This window comes from Macrotis lagotis, chromosome 1, assembly GCF_037893015.1.
Source record: "Macrotis lagotis isolate mMagLag1 chromosome 1, bilby.v1.9.chrom.fasta, whole genome shotgun sequence".
NCBI lineage: Eukaryota > Metazoa > Chordata > Mammalia > Peramelemorphia > Peramelidae > Macrotis > Macrotis lagotis.
The window spans coordinates 815,626,067-815,646,793 of NC_133658.1; the positions used below are offsets into that span (position 1 = coordinate 815,626,067).

The window sequence follows — 20,727 nt, forward strand, 5'->3', positions numbered from 1 at the left end:
TTTTAAAAGACAAAGAGCTTGAGAAAGGAAGCAGAAGATAATCACAAGATGTGGTCAGTTGAATACATCTACAAAACACATAGTTCACCAGATGTTGGGGGACAAGGGGGTGTGGGTATATGTAGGTGTGTCTATAGGAGTATGCATTTCCTGTCGATGGTGTGAAGTCCAAAACAGGAAGTACCATACCAACAATTTCATCTTTAAATGATACAAGACTAATTATTAATATGTACTACCCTTGTATGGAAAAATTCACTTGTTTTTAAGAAATAATAGCCAGTTATTTAGTTCAAATTAGCTTGTCTTCCTTATTTGTTCCTTCCTTCCCACCCCACTCCCAAATGAAAAACCTTCCATTAGTACTTCCATTAGTCCTAGAGTAACTAAATTCCTTCCCATTCCCACCATGCCTCAGATAGTTGGCACCTAGGTCATGCCCTGGAACAGCTGTGTCCAGCCTATGGGTTTTCAAAACCCATTCATATAGCATTGCATTTCATTATTAAACTCATTGGTTATATGGACTACAGTGTGATCACAAATAAATATTAAATTCTGTAAGTGGCTCTTGATAAGTTTTTGTTGAGGAATGCAGCCCAAGACTTAAGAGTTTGAAAACTCATGCCCTGGAGCTTCAATTATTCTCAATGAAACAGTAAGCAACACCAAAAGGACTAGAGCTGGTAACCTTTGCTAAGGATTCCTATTACCACAGTAAAAGGTCCTTTCGCCCAATTAAAAGAAAGCAAAGCTGGCCGGAAGTAATGGTGGCATAAACTATATGTGGCCATAGGAAGAGCAAATAAGGGATGGCAAGTAAGGGATGGCAAGTAAGCTTTTTTGGCATCAAGTCCCCCTAACCTCTCTCAAAGAAAAATCATAGTCCTTTCTAAGAGGAAGGGTCATATAAAGATAACCTGGTCCAATTTTCTTATTGATGAACAATTTGAGGTCCAAAGAAAAGTTACTTGTCCATGGACCCTTTAATAAATAGTAAATCATTAAAATTTTAAAAATTAGTAAAAATAAAAAGTTTTTGCTAACATTAAGCCTAAATAGACTTCTTTGCAATTTTTTGAAGAGGTTTTGCCCTCTGGTACTTATCAGGAAAAGTCTAATAATATCTTTTCTACAAAATAACCTTCAAATAACTAAAAACAACATCATATTTCTCTGTTCCTTCTCCAGACTAAACTTCCTTAGGTCCTGCAACTACTCCTCTTAAGGATAGATTCAAGGCCCTTCACCATGGTGGTTTCCTACCTTTGGATACTCGCTAATTAACAGTAAATTTCTTAATTTTTACTATGCACCCATGGACACATAGATAAAAATTCAAGGTTTTTGACCCAGAGTCCAGTGCTCTTTCCATTGATTTCAATTATAGGCTGTGGTCACTTTTTTAATCTGACTTTTCCAAAAGCCCAATTAGGAAGCTAGTGGCAATAGGGTCAGGGAAGGTATAGGATAGTCATTTGTGAGGCTAGAATATACTCCTTCCCTTACACTGGGAAACTAGTAGCAATGAAGGGAGGGAGGGTATGGGATATTCATCAGTTAAGTAACAGGTTAGGAAGAACCATTGGCATCCCAGAAAAGGGAAGCAGACCCTATATCAGATTGCTACCTAAATGATTAACATTACACTACATGGACATCTCTTTTATCATCGTGATACACTTTTGCCTAACTCTTTATGCATCTTATTTCATTTGTCCAACTAAGTTAAATTCCTTCAAGTTAAGTACAATGTCTGTAGTGAAAGGCAATAAAAAATAAGCTTTCTTCAATTATTTACAACTTCTACTTATATGTATCCTATAAAACAATAGTGTCAACTAAAAACAGATCCCTGATGGCAATATGTTAATTTAGAATAAAGCAGGTCAGGAGTAAGATATCTCTGCATAGCACTAAACTGTGAGTCTGATAACTCTTCATATTACTAAGCACAGTAGGAACTTAGTAAATGTTTGGTGATTTGGAGTATATGACACAAATACAACATCCCTCCCTATCTCCATCAGTAATAATAAAAATATAGTTCCAAGAAGAAATCTGAAAAGTCTTGGATTTAACTTTAAAATGTGTTTAAAAATACTGCAAAAAAAGCTTCAAAACCCCCCCTCCCCAACAACTTCACAAGTATGAGATGTGGAAGACATGGTTAGACATGTTTTGAATAAGATCTAGAGGGGGTGGTTCAGAGGACCACAAGATCAATATGAGTCAGCATAGGATGTGACAGTCAAAAATACAAATGCAACTTGAGGCTGCAATAAGAGAGAACTTATTTGGAGTATTTATTATTAGTTCTGGGCACCACAGATTAGGAAATATACTGAGGCTGTAAAGGAGGAAACCCATTGAGGAGTAGGGTCTTGAATCTAGGCCTTAAGAGGAATAAGTTGAAGAATCTAAGGAAGGGTCAAATAAATATAATCATTGTTCTCTTACAACTTGTTCAATATCGATCTATGTTAAGCATGGCTATAAATATAGTGACAATATCAGATTGCTTTCTACCCAGGGAGGGTGGAGGGAAGGGAGGGAGGGAGAAAGATTATAAAACTCAAAACTTGCCAAAAGATGATTGATAAAAAAAAAACTATTATTGCATGTAATTGGAAAAACAAATAAATAAAATATTCAATTTTTTTAAAAAAAGAAATATAATCATTGCTTTCAGTAATGTGAAAGGCTATTATGGAGAAAAGGCTTTACAATACTATTTTCTGATTAGCACCACAGGGCAAAACCAAGAGAAATGAATAGAAGTTACAAAAGAAGTCAATTTAGATTTAATGTCAGGAAATACTTAATACTTCTGTCAATATTTTATTTTAATAATTTACTGAGATTTACTAATTTTTCATAATTTACCAATATCTATTTAATTTTTAAAATGGAATTTTTTCCACTGTTCAAAAGTGAAATGGGGTGCTTCAGGAGATAGTGGTTCTCCACTTACTGGTAGTCTTCAAGGAGAGGTTATACCCTCATTGGGGATATTATCACAAGGATTCTTTCCTTGCACAGATGGTCACTGGGGTCCATTCTAATTCTCAAATTCTGTGATTTTGATGCTTTGGTTTCCAAAGTACCATCTAAAAACACCAAGACAGGTTATGTTACAATGACAGGTGAGGTAGGCCATTGAGAAGTAGATGGGCTAAGTGACTTTGTCACAGAGCTAAAAAAGACTGGAAGGAGGATACAAGCCTAGGTCTTTGACTTGAAAACCAATGTCCCTCCCACTACACCAAGAACAAGGAATTGATTTGCATGGATGGAATGTCTTGATAGAATGTTAAAACCCATGTGAGTAAGAGCTATTTCATTTTTACCTTTACACCCAGCACCAAAACCTGTGTTTGCTATGGAGCAAGCTTTTAATAATATTCCATCTTTTGTTCAGCAATGAGCACTTTTCTCTCCTCCACATACTCTAGGATCTGGGGACACTGCCCTCTTTGCTTTTATTCTTAACAATACACTCCATTTCCCTACTCGCCAACTATCCTCAATGCAGGCAATATTTTCCCTCCTTATCTCCATTTAGTTCTCTGATTTCTTTTAAAACACTAAAGTCTTATCTTTTACAGGAAGTTTTTCCCAGTTCTTTTTAATCTTAAGTGTCTTCTTTCTGGAATTGTCCCCAACTTATCCTGTAGGTGTCTTTTTTTTTTAGGTTGTTTCTTTTTTGCAAGACAATGGAGTTAAATGGCTTGCCCAAGGTCACACAGCTAGGTAATTATTAAGTGTCTGAGGCCGAATTTGGACTCAGGTACTCCTGACTCCAAGGCCAGTGCTCTATCCACTGCGCCAACTGGCTGCCCCTCCTGTACATGTCTTGTTTGTATATAGCAGTTTGCCTGTAGTCTCCTCCTTTATCCTGTGAGATCCTTGAGAGCAGGGACTGTCTTTCTGTATCTCAATACTTAGCCCAATATGTAGCCAGGCACATAGAAGGCATTTCATAAAATGCTATCTTATGCTTATTGGCTCCTTGAAGTAATTTATCTCAATCTAAATTCTAAAGATATCCCAATAGAAAAGTCTAGCTTTTGTTGATTTTCTGCAAATTTATAATAAAACTGTCAATGATAGTGCTTAAAAATGCAATTATAGGTTGGTGAGGACAAGTTGGCTGCTGAGTCATGTGGGCTTCTCTTAATGTGGATGTCATTTGGGAACTCCCTCCACCTGTACCCATACATGACTTAGTAGATGACTGAAGAACAGAGAAGTTAAGTGATTTGCTTAGGGTCATGTATGTATTTAGTGTCTAGGTGATGCAAATCCAGATCTTTCTGATGACAAACCCATCATCTTATCTATTATTGGTACTAATATAACTAGCATTTATAGTAATTTAAACTTTATAATGAGTTTTAGAAATAATATCACATTTGATCCTCACAACAACCCCAAGTTGCTCTTTATATTCCCATTTATTCCATCAGGAAACTGAGGCAGATAGAAGTTAATTGACTTGTCCAAGAACACTCAGCTAAGAAGTGTCTAAGTACAGATTTGAACTCAGGTCTTCCAGACTCCAGGTCCATTGCTCTATCCTTTATATTATTTACTGCATTTTGTTAATAGAAAAAACAAAAAGATATTTTTACTTTAATCTCCCCTGTAGTTTACTGATTATCTAGTTCCTTTTGTGCTGGTTATATATTACAGCTATCCACCATCATTTGAGGAAAGGAAGAATGGTTTAATTGATAATGTTATATTTTGTGTCTGGATAACACCATCACTTTGACTGTTTGACCTTGAGCAATTCATACAACCTTGTCTCAGTGTCAGTTTTCGCATCTGAACAATGAGGAAATGATATTTGAGACTGTTGGGAAGATCCAATACTTAATGATAGGTGCTAGAAGAATGTCAATCATCATTTTTATTATTTTGACATTCTTTCAATAAGTTTTTATTAACCAAGTACCATCTGCCAAGTCCCATGCTAATCGTCAAGAGAAACATAAAGGTAAATAGGATGTTGGTCCCACCCTCAATAAACTGTAGTACAGCAAAGATAAGATGGACACAATAACTCTAATATAATTTTCCCTCTTATATTCCTACTCCACCTAAATCATGTTTTTAGCATATTCTATTTTGCATGACAGTGACTTATATAGACATCATCTCTCTCCTGCCAGATTCTGAGTTCCATGAGTATATGGATCAAGTCCTGGGAGCTAGATGCTAGGTGATACAGTGGATAGAGTGCTAGACTTATAGCCAGGAAAACCTGAGTTCAAATCTAGCCTCAGACTCTTGCTAGATGGGTAAGCCAAGGCAAGTCACTTAATCTCTGCCTGCTTCTGTTTCCATATCTGTAAAATAGGAATAATAATAATAGCACCTACCCTCCCAAGATTGTTGTAAGAATAAAAATAAGATAATAGTTGTCAAGTATTTTTTATGCAAACTTTAAAGTGCCATAGAAATACTCACTATTATTAGGTACAGTAGTTGGAATCTTAGATCTAAAAAGAAACTTAAAAGTCATTCAGTGAGGGAAGTGTGGCAGGAAGAATATTTTATTTGGAGTCAGTAGACTTGGCATGAAACATAACTCTTTTGTTTGCTAGAGTATGATCCATAGATAAGTAGGTCATTTCCCTTATTTGTTTGCAATATTCTCTCTAGGATCATTCTTCCAATTTTCACTAATACTGAAAAGCGGATCCTCAAAGGGGTAACAGCTATAACTCTCAGAGTTCTGGGGGGTAACCTCGGCAGCGGGAGCCAGCATGTACCTTATGGGTGGCTTTCCTCTCAACAATTTGGTTCATGAGTTCCTACTGGTGTGCTTTCCCTTAATCAGCTAGTAGACTCAATTGTTTTTATTTCATTATTTCAGCCATGTCCAACTCTTCAGGACCCTATCTGAAGTTTCTTGGCAAAAGTGGTTTGTCATTTCCTTCTCTGGTCCATTCTACAATTGAGCAACTTAAGCAAACAGGGATAAGTGACCTGCCCAGGGTCATACAACTAGTGTCTGAGACCAGATTTGAACTCATGAAGATGAGCCTTCCTGATTATACCATCTATCTACTAGACTCAATTAGCTTATTAGGAAAGACATTTACTAAAATGTAATAACAAAAATAACTACAAAGCATTTTCTTTTTAAAAAACATATTTGGAGGTGGCTAGGTGGCGCAGTGGATAAAGCACCGGCCCTGGAGTCAGGAGTACCTGGGTTCAAATCCAGTCTCAGACACTTAATAATGACCTAGCTGTGCGGCCTTGGGCAAGCCACTTAACCCCATTGCCTTGTAAAAACCTAAAAAAGAAAAAAGAAAAAAAAGAAAAAAAACATATTTGTATGTAATTATATTTATTAAATTTGTAGTTCATCAGTTCTCTCCTTGGAGGTGGATAGCACTTGTTCATCCTGAGTCCTTTGGTATTATATTGATTGTGTTTTTCACAATTAATCATTACACCTTTGCTTTTACAATGCATAATGATCTCCTGGTCCTTCTCACTTCAATTTGCATCAGTTCATATAGATCATGCCATGTTTTTTTTTTTTTATGAAACCACCCCCTCATCATTTCTCATAATGCAAATAGTATACTTCATCATAGTCATAAGCCACAATCTGTTGAATTATTCCCCAATAGATGAGGATTCCCTTTATTTCTAATTCTTTGCCATCACAAAAAGAGCTATTATAAATATTTTTAGTTACAAAGCATTTTCCCCAAAATCTAGAACTCACTGTCCCACAAATACACCAGAATCTAGAAGAATAGGTATGAACTTCAAAATGTAGTAAGGCTCATATACAGACGTCAACTCATAATTCCAGAATTTCATGGCCATTATGTCCTTTCTTTTGCTGGAAAGTCTTCATTAAATTCACCTCAGAGAAAGTGTCACAGTGTCAGCTTGACAAATCTATTATTTAGCGGGCTGGCTCCTCATAGTGTGTGGTATCTCAACTGTTGGGGTCTATATTCTGCTAGGCTGAGTTGAGTAGGTTACTCAGCTACAGAGATGGCTTCTTATTGGACTAAATTCCAGGATAGATTAAGCAGGTATCACTTGACTTTTGAGCCGATCACTTGACCTTTCGGGTCTTCATATGACGCAACACCTTTGCAGGGCCCTCTGAGCTCAATCTTTGATGAATAGACACATTTTCACCTTCAGTCTCAGGCTATGCTACAGTATTCTTTTTCAACTAATGTGATACAGTGTTCTTTTTAGGAAGGGCAATGAACCTTCATCTGGGATTGACAGACCTCTCTCCTCTGATTCCCTCAGAGCTTTGCTCTAAGGTAATTTACTCCATTCGGGAGGTGGGAAAGGTATGGCCTCCCCCCATAAACAATGCTTTCTGATTCAGGGGTAGTTTTACTCAATGAGGAACTCCACCTTTATTTACATATGTAGTTCATCCCAGAATTCTGTGGAGGTATCTGGGAACAAAGCTGTGGAAAATGACTGTGGTAACTTAATTTTTCTGAAGGCATTTTCAAAAACAATTGAGTATATATGCCTCAAATCCTAAGGTAATGAATGGTTTGGGGTTTTTTGTATCTAAGGCTTCCTCTTATAAATGAAAGTCTTATTTCTTAATGACCTTGAAATTTGTTGAAATTTAATTATTACATCTTTCTGGGTAAATTTAAAGTATCAGAATCTTTAGTCTTATGAAATCAGCAAATTATGCTGAACCCCTATGATTTATGATATAGATAATTCACATTTTTGAAATGCTTATCAAGCACATACATGCAATACACTGTGCTAGACAATGGGACAAACTCAAACACAAATACCATTAGAAAATTAGATGAAGTTTATAACAGATTTACTCTCCCACGTCTAGTGTGACTACTTAAATAACCATACACATTAAAGGGAGGCAGATACATCCCAAAATCTTGATAAATGTCAGGGGAAAATCAACGAACTTGTATTGTAGATTAGTCACAAAACAGATAATCAGAGCTGTGGCCCGCAGCGCCCGGGAGAGGCACCGGCCCGGCCCAGCCCGGCCAGGCTGCGCGGACCAGGATGGGCGAGGCCGCGGGTATCTTCCAGGAAAACATGGTGAAAATAACTTGTGATTTGTGTCCTAATAATGATGAACGTGGCATACTATATGTCTCACAAAATCTGGAATTAATAGCACACCAAAATTGTTTGTTATATTCTTCAGGACTTGTGGAATCTGAGAGTGATCATCCTTGCTTAGAAGATCAGGATAGACATTTTGATGTGGAGCTAGTGAAAGAGGAGATCAATCGAGGAAAGAGACTGAAATGTTCATTTTGCTTTAAAAAAGGAGCTACTGTGGGATGTGACATTAAAAAAATGTTCCAAGAACTACCATTTCTTCTGTGCCAGACAAGACCAAGCTACAATAGAAACTGATGAACATGGTGGAACTTACAAAGTGTTCTGCCAAAAACATTTCCCTGGAAAAAGCAACTGTGTTCTCCCAACAAAAGTTGACCTGCTGAAGAAGATGAAAAATACTGGGCTCATTGAAAATTCATTTGAAGCTCTATTAGAAGATCTTGATCAGATTCATTTCAAGCTTAAGGACAATACCACCTCAGAAAAAGAATTACAAGAAATTGCAACCTTACTCTTTGACTGTGACATATTTAAAAAAATCACTGAGGAAAATATCTTCAGACACTTTGATATCAAAGCTTGAAAATGAATAGGAACACCTGCAAAGGAAGATAGATGTCCTCCAAGGAATCAGAGAACATATATTTCCTCCTCAGAAAGATATATAGCATTAAATACTAACCTGGTTCTTGTCCTTTTTTTTTTTTTTAGGTTTTTTGTTTTTTGCAAGGCAATGGGGTTAAGTTACTTGCCCAGGATCACACAACTGGGTAATTGTTGGTTGTCTGAGGTCGGATTTGAACTCGGGTACTCCTGACTCCAGGGCTGGTGCTCTTATCCACTGCGCCATCTAGCTGCCCCTTGTCCTTTCTTTTTTAACTTACTGTTTCCTAAATTGGGGACTTATATAATTAAAAAAAATTTTTTTTGTACTATGACTTCTCAAGGATTTTTCCCTCCCCAACAAATAGAAGACTCCTTTGTAACTCTTCTACATTAGACTGTGAACTCCTTGAAGGCAGAGATTATCTTCCATGTCTTTGTATCCTCAACAGCAAGCATAATGTTTGGCCTATTATGGGGTGATAAATGTTTATTGATTGACTGATAACCAATAACTAGCCTAGCCAACACATTTTATATGGGTTTATGTTAAAGCCATGTCTTTTATTATGAAAAAAAAACAGATAATCAAAACTTCAGTATAATCTGAAGTTTTTGTTGTTGTTCAGACTGACTCTTAGTGACCCTGTGAATCATATTATACATGAGCTTTTCTTGGAAAAAAATTCTGCAGTGGTTTGTCATTTCCTTCTCTATTGGATTGAAGCAAACAGAAGTTAAGTGACTTGCCCAGGGTCACACAGCTAGTGAGCATATAAGATTGCATTTGAACTTGGGTCTTCCTAACTTCAGGTTCAGTGTTCTATCCACTGGACTATCTAGGTACCTCCTAGATAAACAGAAGTCCACTTTGGAAAACAGCTAGTATCCACCTGAGCACCTTTATTATCTTGAGCCCTGATTTTAGTAAAGGTGTCAAACTCCACCAAATATATCAAATACACAACAGACTATCCCTTTAAAGTTCAGTGTCTCTTCCTTCTCTTTTTCCTCTTCTCTTCTTCTCTCTTCCTTCCTTCTCCGTTCTTGCCCTCCCCTCCTCTCTTTCTAGATGTCTATTTTTTTCTCTCTCTCTCTCCCTTTTCTCTCTTTCCATTCTCTCTCTCCCAAAAACAGAGTAGCTAATAACTAGAGTTGGCACCTCTTCAGGAAAGGTTTAAAACATGGTTTTTAAACTCTAATCATAGAGTTATCCTTCATTCCTTTTCTCCTCTTCATCTTTCCATCATTCTGACAAAAGTTAAATCATCTTTCCTCTACTTTGGATCCATTTTTCCTCATTGAAATTTTGTTTCTATGTTTTGGGTTTGTTTTTTTTTTAGGAAGGCCCTTTACCTCTCTCCGGGATGGAGATCATTCTTCACTTGGACCTCAGATGACAATCACTCTGCTGTGGCACCTTTGTAAATGTGTGAGGCTCTAAGTCTAGATACAATGATCCAAATGCTAATGACCAGCATATTCAGTAGTGGATTCAAATCAATAAATGCATTTTAAAAATCAATTTTTTAAAAATCAATCAGAATGCTATGCAAGATATTGAGAATTCAATGAAGAAATCAATATAAAAATATTCCTGCTCTGAGTCTAATTGTTTTGTTTGTTTTTAAATTAAATATGATTATGATATGAAGAGAAACATTACCACTACTAACCAAACTCTCTGTAGAAAAGATCTTCAACACTAAACTCTAATCATAGACTTAGATAGATGGAAACAACCTTAGAGTTCACCTAATCCAGAGCCTCTCAATGAATCACAGAATGTAGGGCTGAAGATACTGTCAGATCAATTAGTCCAACTTGCTCATTTTACAGATTAAGAAACTGAGGCCCAGAAAAGGAAGTACTTTGTCCCACCCCACCCCCAATCACAGCTGATGGCTTCATCCATGTCTGCTGAATTGAACTGCCCCAGCTGAAGTAGAACCCAGCTCTCTTGAATACCACTAGGACCATTGGTTCTGTAAACACCTTGGCAATATCCAATCCTCTCTCCAACCAAAGAACATGTCATGGGATTTATTTTTTGTAACCATTGGGCACAAATGGGATGTCCAACAGCTTGCAATGAAATTCATCATTCTCATCTTAATTGTGGTCTTCAGGTCTGACCACACCTAAGTCAATACAAGGTGTTTGACAGCTGGCATCCAGGCAGCACCTAAAGTCTGAATCACATCAATTTTTCTACCACTATCTCCTCCCAAGGCTGCCTCCCTATAGGTTTACAACAGCAGAGAAACAAGAGCCACACTAGTAATGGCCATGTCTCCTTCTCCCCACCCCTAACCTCCTCCAAGCAGGTAATGTAAAGAAACCCCCCCCCCAAAATCACAGGCCAGTTCTTGCTGCAAAGGAAACCACAGCATTTTTGCCTTCCTAGACTCCCTGGTGCCAGTGGTGATATAGTCTCCCTATAAAGGGATGGGTTCCAGTGGTAGTTTTGCATTTTTGATCATATATTACAATATCCCAAGAGATTCTTCTACAATATTTATATTGAACCACAGAGCAATAGGCAAGAGTTAGGTGAAGAGCAAACTGGAGCTCTCAAAATCAGGAATATTTGGGGAAGAGATGAAAATGACTAAATCATGTAAGCATTAGAGGTAGGAGAGAGTAGCACTAAATCCCATCAACTTACAAAGAGATTTCCTCCTTCAACTGCAGGCTCTATATCAACATATAATGATAGTAGTAAATATTTGGCATTTTAAGTTTTCAATATATTTTCCCATACATTATATCATTCATGCCTCACAATCCTCAGAGCTAGTAGAATAAATGAGATAATGCTTGCAAAGCACTTTATGAAATCTTAAAGCACTATAGAAAAGCTAGTTATTATTATTATTATTATTATTATTATTATTGCTACTGTTATTCTCTTCAATGTACATGTGAAGAAACAGGATCAAAAAAGGAAAATAAATAACTTGTTCATGGTCACAGAGCAAGCAAGCATGAAGATGATATTTGAACCTGGGTCTCCGTGATTATAAATCTAGAAAAAGGATATAAAAAAAAATTCTTTCTGTTCCACTACTACAAGTCAAAGATCTTATTAGCTAATATATTATCATATAAAAGTATATTAGCAGTAGTAATAATTATAATGGTAGTAATAGGAATAAGATTGATACTATTAGTAGTGATGTTTGTCCTTCATTCTCGAAAAAGACCATGACATCAGGGAGGTGATACCAAGACAAGCACATGAATTGAGTGAGGAGGTGCTATACTAAGTCAATAGCTTCACTTTCTCCTCCAGAGTCATCTGGATCTAATGGCCAGATATGAATCAGGATAACTGGAGTTGGCTCTGGATGTGAGACAATCAGGATTAAGTGCCTTGCCCAAGGTCACACAGTTAGCAAGTGTTAAGTGTCTAAGGCTGGATTTGAACTCCTGTCCTTCCTACTCCAAGGCCAGTGCTCTATCCACTGTGCAACCTAGCTGCCCCAATTACTACTATTTGTAGTGGTGATAAAACTAATGGTAGAAGTAACAATAGAAAAAGTAATAGTAGTAATAGGAAGAATAGTAGTACTACTAGTAGTAATAAAAGTAATGGTAGTGGTAGTAATGGTAGTAGTAATTCTACTATTAGTAGTAGTAATGAAATCAATGGTAGTAGTAACAAAACTAATGATAATAGTAATAGTAGTTTTTTTACCATAATCATGAGAACAATAGTAGAAAAAGTAATAGGAATAGTAGTAGGAATAATAGTAGTAATAAAAATAATAGTATTACCAGTAGTAGTAATAGAAATAATAGTAGTGATAGTAGTAGTAGTAAGAACAGAAATAATAAAATAGTAATATTAGTAGTAAAAACAATAGTAGTAGTGATAGTAACTATGGTAATAGAGGTAGAAAATAGTAGTAATAAAAGTTATAATAGTAGTGAAAGTAATAATATTAGCAGCAGCAGCAGCAACAGCAGCAGTAGTAGTAGTAGTAATTGCAGGAACAGCAGCAATACTTTTTCATCTTTAAGGTTTGAAAAGCTCACTATATTATTCCACTTAATCTGATCAACAACTATGTAAAGTGGATGCTTATTTTCACCATTTTACAGATGACTAGGTAAAGGCTGAGGGGTTTACTGACTTGCCTAGGGTCTCAGATCTGGGAAGGGTTGAAGGCAGGCTTTGAACTCAGATCTTCCTGATTCCCAAAACCAATACTCAGGACACTGTGTCCATTCACTAGCAAGCCATTTATTTAATTTCCCTAAGCCTCAGTTGTTTTATCTGTAGAATGAAGAGGTTAAATAATATAATCTCTAAGATCCCAATGTATATCAAACATTTAATTATTCCTGTCTTTTAATTCAGTGCAATGAACCCTAGACCTGCCGGAGGTTCTGTGTTCAAAATTGACTTTTGCTTCTTATGGCACATGATTGAACCTCTCTGGACTGAAATCATCTTGAGGGTAGGGAATGAGTGATTGATGCCTTTCTCTGGGTGTGTCACAAAATAGGTTTTTAATAAATGTCAGGAGATTGACTGACTGGGGCTCTGTAAAATACAAGATTGGATAATCATTAGATAAAAGACTAATGTTCTTCTGAGCTCTAAATCTAGGAGTCCATCGCCCTCCCAGTATCAGAGCCCACCTTATCAGGCTTGTGACTCATGTGTGACAGTCTTACACATGGACTCAGTGTTTGACAGTCTTACACATGGGCTCCTTGGGTGATCTATCCCCAGTCCCTGATTCAAGAGAAGTCATTTTGAGGAAATCCTAGCCACCCTGCACTTTCTCTGCCTGTTCTCCTAACCCCCCACCCCTACTTCTCAGGCTTCCTGGAGCAAAGTAGTGAACTTGGGAGATTTCCCATCACCTCAAGAGCTTCCTATTCCTTCTTAGGATGTAAATGCCTGCTTTCTGATGAGACATCCTCACAGGAGAAGACAACCTAATTAATACAGGCAGCAAGTGAGTGTCTCCTTCCTTTTTAACACCCTTACTTGCTGGAGCCTTCCTTCAAAACTACTTTGAGTAGGAAAAAAATATTTATTAGATGTCTACTATGTGCCAATGATCCTCACAACCACCCTATTATTATTCCTATTTTATAAATGAGGGAAATGAAACAAACTCATAATTAAATGAATTACATGACCTGCACAGGGTAGGTTACATTAGAACTCAGGTCTTCCTTACTCCCACCTCTCTATTTACCATTACCCCTGGGAGGTTCAGAGGAAAGTCTTCTGCATTCTTTAGGGTACAATGGAAACATTGAGTCATTAGCATCACTCCTCCTTTCCCTGGACAAGTGGACTCTGCAGACCATGCCCACTGAAATGGCTGGGCAATCTTTCTCCATAGCTACAGTCAGTATACATGAAGAGTTAAGCAGGAACACAGCCCAGTCAGACTGAGACTGCTCTCTGGGTAGGTGGCAGCACTCAGCTCACTCAGTGGGCTACATTAATGAGGCTTTAACTGTGGGGCTGCTTCCCCTGGGACCCAATTAGCTCCATACTAGACTTCAATGGCTGGATGCTTGAGCTGGTAGGCCACTGTGAAAATGTCAGGCTGCTGATATAGCAGCACGCTGCATGGGAGAAGGTGGGGAACAGAACCATCCCCAGGGCGTGGTCACTGTGGTAATAGCCATAGACTTAATCTTTTAGAAGGAACAGTGAAGAATGAAAGAAGAAAAAGGGAAAGGATACAGTGCCTGTTTGGACCAATTGACAAAGAAAGAAAAAAGACCAGCTTGAATTGTATAAACAGAAAATCTGATAAATTCCCCATTGCTATAAATCAAACAAGATTATATTTCTATGCATGTGTTTGGTATAGACACTCACATATGTATGTTCTCTTTCAAACCACATATACTGTGACTTTACAGACACACACACACACACACACACAGACACACACATACACACAACCTCTTTCAAACTACATATTTTACAACTTCCTAATCCCTTCCAAAACTCTTCCTAATGTTCATTTTCAAATAATTTCAGCATGACTGAGTTTAAATATGATCTCAGATATTTATTAGCTGCATGACCCCTGGCAAGTCATTTAACATCTGCTTATCTCAGTTTTCTCATCTGTAAAATGGAAATAATTATAGCATCTACTTCTCAGGGTGGTTATAAGGATCAATAAGATAATTATTATAAAGTGCTTAGCACAGTATCTGAAACATTATATTATTTTAAAATACTGGCTGTTGATATTATTATTTATTACAAAGTATCTGATGCATTGTAAGCACTATTTAAATGTTAACTGTTATTATTATTATCATCGTTATTTTACTTATTCATTGCAAAGCACCTGGCACATAGTAAGCTCCATATAAACTTTATCAATTTTTATTATTACCTTGTTTATTATTTAACAAGGGTCCATAACCTAGGGGGTATTAGATTTTAGTGGACCCTTAAACTTCAATGAAAAAAATTACATCTTTATTTTTCACTAACTTCTAACTAAAATTTGTCATTTTTATCAATTTTGATTGTAGGCAGCACATATTAGTCTGGGGTACTCCTAGATTAGGCAATCAGAAGGGTCTATGGTGCAAAAAAAGTTTAAGAATCTCTGACCTAGAATAAACACATTATTGATACAGTGATTTAAAGTTTGCAAAATCTTTTATTCACAGAAAAGATTGGTTCACTCAATTCATATCTCACAGTTGGTGTTACATCCTTCCCCCATTCAAGGGTTGGGGGAAACCTTAATTTTGATTTCTTTTTAGGACCTCCTTTAAAGTTCCAGTGTGAGATTGAGTAAAGTGAGTAATTGAGTGAGATTGGTGAGTAATCACTAGTTTAGGAGATTGACTTCCAAAGAACTGCTGCATTCTTGGCTAGCAAATATCAGTTACTGTCCTTCAGTACCTTCAGAGCCATGTTGTGTTCTTGGGAACTGTCTCAGAATACTGTTAAAGTTATCATAATAATATTAACTAGCAAGGTTTGCAAGCTCTTAAAAAATAACATTAATTTATTTGATACTCATTAAAATCCTGGGAGGTAAGTGCTATTACTAATACCATTTAAAAATTAACAGATAAAATAAATGACTCATCTTAGTGACTAGTGAGCAAGTGACTGTCACTAGTGTCTAGTGAATAAGTGACTAGTTGCTTCGATTATAGTCAATACAACTAGTAAGGTTCTGAGGCAGGATTTGAACTTAGGTCTTTTAAACTTCAAGTCCCATATTTTACTGAGTCCATCAGCTGCCATTTTAACTGACAACCAGGCATTCATTATATATCCCTTGAAGATTCCATAAGAATAAGAATTCTTGTTGGCCAGACTCAGATACAGTGGAAAACAGTTTTCTCTTTATAAAATTAAGTAACTGGAGTATATGACTTTTAAGGAAAAGTCACAACTAATTTTTTTGGCATTGGGAGCAAATATCACTGTGCCTGGAGAGAAGCAATACATACTCAGCTGAGAACAGAGTGGATGGGAAGCAATTCACCTACTATCTGGTCAGTTCCCATTTAATTAATTATTCTCCATAAATGGTCATACTTTGTTAAGGTCTATATTATTAGGCCTTGATATTTAATTACCCTGGGGCAAAGTTCCATGCACTCTACCCTAGTTTTGCTTGGCTCTTTGCTTTAACATCCATGCTATTCATTTTAGTTGTTTTCTGGTTATGTTATGGTGATTAAAAAAAAGAGGAGTAACTATAGTAAGTAGGCTAGGAAAAATGTTTATGGTGATAAATAAATAGATCAATCTTCTAAGACAAAGGTATGCTTCAAAGACTAGTATCATTTTATGAGGAATTTTAGAAAGACTTAACAAAGTTAAACCCTTCCAGGGATTCAGATACAGTGAAATAAATATAAGGACAATTCAAAGACTATTTTGATACTGTATTAATGCTCATTCAATAGTTTTAGAAAAGTATATAGGATCTTGTTCGAACTGGTTCATTTGACATTTTTTATTTAGGTTTTTGCAAGACAATGGGGTTAAGTGGCTTGCCCAAGGCCACAGAGCTAGGTAATTATTAAGTGTCTGAGGTTGAATTTAATTCAGGTCCTCCTGACTTCAGGACCAGTGCTCTATCCACTGTGCCACCTAGCTACCCCCTCATTTGATATTTTTAAGAAAACAATTTGGTTTTGTTCTTTGTTCATTCATTCATTCAAAGCAGAAACATTGAAAAGTAGAAACTATGTGGAAATTGTGGCTCTGTAAATAGTTCAGATTTCTTGTTACTTGTTCTAAATATTAGATCACCAGTTAAAGTCAGGAAGTCAAAATTTCTCTTAGTGCTAACATATTTGGAGCCTATTCTATGTCAGAATCTTACCTGACTCTCTCTTCTTCTGTTCTCTTTAGCTCAGCATCTCGTTGAAGGACCTTCATAATTACATCTTGCTCCTCCTCTGTGAGGAAGCTTAAATCAATCATCTTGAAAGTACTGGAACAAAAATTTGTTAAAGAAAAAAACAAAAAAACTAAGTTCAAAATGTTCAAGGCACAAGCAGCTTTGGGTTGTATCCAATCATTAAAGGTTTTTTGGTTGGTATTTTTTATCTTCAACTATTCTGCTTTGATTTTCTAGATGAGAAGGTTGACTTTGGTACAGTACTATTGTCGGCAGGTTCTTGATTGGTTGTTGCTTTCCTTGAAGGTCAAGTCACATGATCTTATGAAAGGATTTTTTTTGTTGTTGTTTTTTCTCTCTTTCCCTCCAGTCCAGCTGCAGACTGACAGTTTCAGTTGAATTCAAGGCAGCAATGTTTGAGCATCACCTTGTGGGATTAAAGAAACAAACAATTAGTATGTAAGATTATGTATTTATTCATTCATTTATCCCTAGTCCATTATGAAATTTACAATATACTCCAAGGGCTCTTTGACAAATCCTTGGTCTCCAAGCTCAGTGAAGCCTGAACCTCTTCCTAAGAGAATGGCCAACTGATTATAACTTCACTCCTCCAAAATTGGACTCATACAAAGATGATAGTTAATATTTAACTGTCAGAGAAAAAAAGAATTTTTTCACTTTTGACAAGTTTTTGGCATTCTGGAAAAAAAAATAAATATCTACCTTGCATAGGTAAATAGGACCTGAGAAACATGATTAAAGCCAAAGACTATAAATAGGAGTCTATACAACTTCTTTTCCAGACAATTAAAATGTTCTACTGAAATCCATCTACACTACTTAACATATAGAAGCTCAATATTAGGTGAAGGAAAGTTCAACAAACACCAGGTATTTGCTATTCTATTCCTCATAACAGCTTTAACCTGACCTTGGGCCTGAGGTAAGCTTCCAACTTGGCTTCACCTAGCTTTTCTCTAGAAAATATTCTGAATGGAGGGAGAAAATTCAATTTTCAAAACATCTTACAACCCCAGATGAGTAGTATGAGACTGGATCATGTGGTCAGAATATTACTTCCTTATAGCAATGCTTATCACTAGAAGAAAGGGTAAATATTACCAGAAAGGCTAAACAAATTAAGGAAGATGAGTGCAATTAACCATTACTGTACTGTGAGAAATCACAGCTATGAATACTAATTAGTGTGGACTTACACAAATTGAAGAAAAGTGAAGTAAGTATAGCCAAGAAAACTCTATGTGTGTGTGTATTTGTATATGCATATACATGTATGTATATGTATATATATATATATATATATATATCAGATAGATAGATGGATAGACAGACTACAGTGTAAATGGGGAGAACAGCGCCACAAAACATTCAAAAGCTAAAGTGACAAAAATACAAAGTCTGACTCCAAAGAAGAGACAAGAGAAAATGCCTCCTCTTCCCACTCCTTTCCTGGAAATGGGGGGGCTTGGGTATGGAATGCTTCATATATTGTCAGATTTTTTTCTATGTATTGATCAATTTTTTGATTTGCTTTCCTCTTTTGAAAAAATCACTGTGATAAAGGACAGCTCTCAAGGAGTAGGGAAGAAAAGGACAGAGAGGAAATGTGGAAACAAGATACCATTTTTTTTAGAAAATAAAACATTGAGGGGCAGCTAGGTGGCACAGTGGATAGAGCCTTGGAGTCAGGAGTACCTGAATTCAAATCTGGCCTCAGATACTTAATAATTACCTTGCTATATGACCTTGGGCAAGTCACTTAACCCCATTGCCTTGCAAAAAAAAACTAAAAAAAACATTGAGCAAACTGAAAGTTATCTATTTTCTGATCACTGCAGTGATCAACAAAGACCTAAAAAAGCAGAAAGCTGATTGTAACTCAGTAGAGGTGGAACAATATGTAGCATATGTTACCAAATATGGCTAATAAGTTCATTTCTTTTACTTAACAAGGCAAGTTACTTAGGACCTGTCTGCCTCAGTTTGTTCATCTGCAAAATGGGGATGATGATAGCACCAACCTTCCAGGATTATTATGAGATAAATGAGACAATATATGTAAAGAATTAAAGGTTGAAGCACTATATAACCACTAACTTTAAGTAAAACCTTAAAGCACTATATAACCACTAATAGTTCTGATTTAATTATCTTCATAACTGGTCATATTTTGCTAAGGACTATGTTATCAGTCCTTGAAATTCAATGCTCTGGGGCAAAGCTTCAGGCACTCCACCCTAGTTATGGCTCAGCTCTACAACCTTCTTTCTTTTCTGTCATTCATGCTATTCATTTTAGATTTTCTCTGATTATATACTATGGAAATGAAAAAGAGTGGTAACTATAGTAACTAGGTTAACTACCATTATTAATATTATCTCTATTTCAGGAAAAGATACTAACAAAAGAGAACTAGTGAAGTAAAAAGAAAAACTGAGAAGTGACTATTTTTTAAACAAGAATATCAATAAAACATTTTTAAAAAAGTATATGCCATCTGTGAAATGGCAGATTTCTCTAGTGCCTCTAGTGCCACATCCCTGTGCCTTTATTCAACATTATCCATTTTATAGTTGAGGAAACTGATGCAGGCAGGCTCAGGAATTTGCCCAGGGTTACACAGCTAGAAAATGTCTGAAGCAGGTTTTAAATTCAGTCCTTCCTGTCTCCAGGCTGGGTACTTTAACCATTGTGTCACTTAGCTGCCTATATTAAAACAAAGCAATAAAGAGAACAACAACAGTATTTTTTATAATTATTATTATTAATTAAAAATTTTTACTGTTGTGTCAAATGATGATCTTCTCTAGTACAGGATGGGGAAGGGAGTAAGGAAGGGATATAGCTTTGGACTAAAAATGTAAAAAAAAATAAATTAAAAAAGAACATACTATTCAGCTTTTCAATGTGCTATTATTTTCATTGTGGCATAGAGATGACTCTGGATTCTTAAAGGGCATGTGAACAGAATGTAGGCTTATCTGAAAGCTTAAATGTTTTCAGGTAAGTATCTAACAATGAATTGTATAGTAAGAGCATAAGCAACCAGGTAATATGTTTTTCCCTCATTAACAGAAATCCATCTAACAGTCAAAAGGATGACAAAGCTGCAATCTGCACTGATGGAAGAACAGTCCACACACTAACCAATTACTCCAGTAATGTCTGTGACTGGTAGCCTGCAGCAATAAAAAAGAAAGGGACACTGGACCAGGAGTCAGTTGACATAGAATTGAGTTCTGCCTCCACCACTTAATAGCAATTTGACCTTGGACAATCTCAAGATTATATTCTCATTTGTGAAAAAAGGGAATAATAACATTCTACTTCTCAGGGTACCTATGAATAGAAAATAATTATGTAAACTCTAAATTTGGTTAGGGGTATAATGGAAAGCTCTTGACCTGAGATCAAATCCTATCTCAGATATCGACTTAATGTCTCCATTTTTTCAAATGTAAGACAGGGATAATAATAATAACAGCTTGCACTCAAGATTGTTGTGAGAATCAATTCAATGAACATTTATTATGTGCCTTTGCCAGGCACAGGGCTTGCTAAGTTTTGGCGATATTAAAAGTGGCCAGAAACAGTTCCTGCCCTCAGA

General features: G+C 36.4%; 2 protein-coding genes across 11 annotated transcripts in view; one reads left to right on the forward strand and one right to left on the reverse strand.

Moving 5' to 3' along the window:
* Nucleotides 1–20,727, reverse strand: part of SYTL2 (synaptotagmin like 2) — a 137,438-nt gene that overhangs the window by 70,966 nt on the left and 45,745 nt on the right. For all 10 annotated transcript variants that reach the window (XM_074217034.1, XM_074217037.1, XM_074217036.1 and 7 more), the window contains exon 2: nt 17,079–17,523. In XM_074217034.1, coding sequence (XP_074073135.1) covers nt 17,079–17,179 — 101 coding nt within the window. In that variant the 5' untranslated portion in view covers nt 17,180–17,523. The remainder of the gene's footprint in view (nt 1–17,078; nt 17,524–20,727) is intronic.
* LOC141488755 (PHD finger protein 11A-like) lies at nt 8,038–8,748 on the forward strand. Its single transcript, XM_074189095.1, is given in 2 exon segments — nt 8,038–8,346; nt 8,348–8,748. Coding segments are annotated over 2 exon segments (648 nt in total). The 5' UTR covers nt 8,038–8,055; the 3' UTR covers nt 8,705–8,748.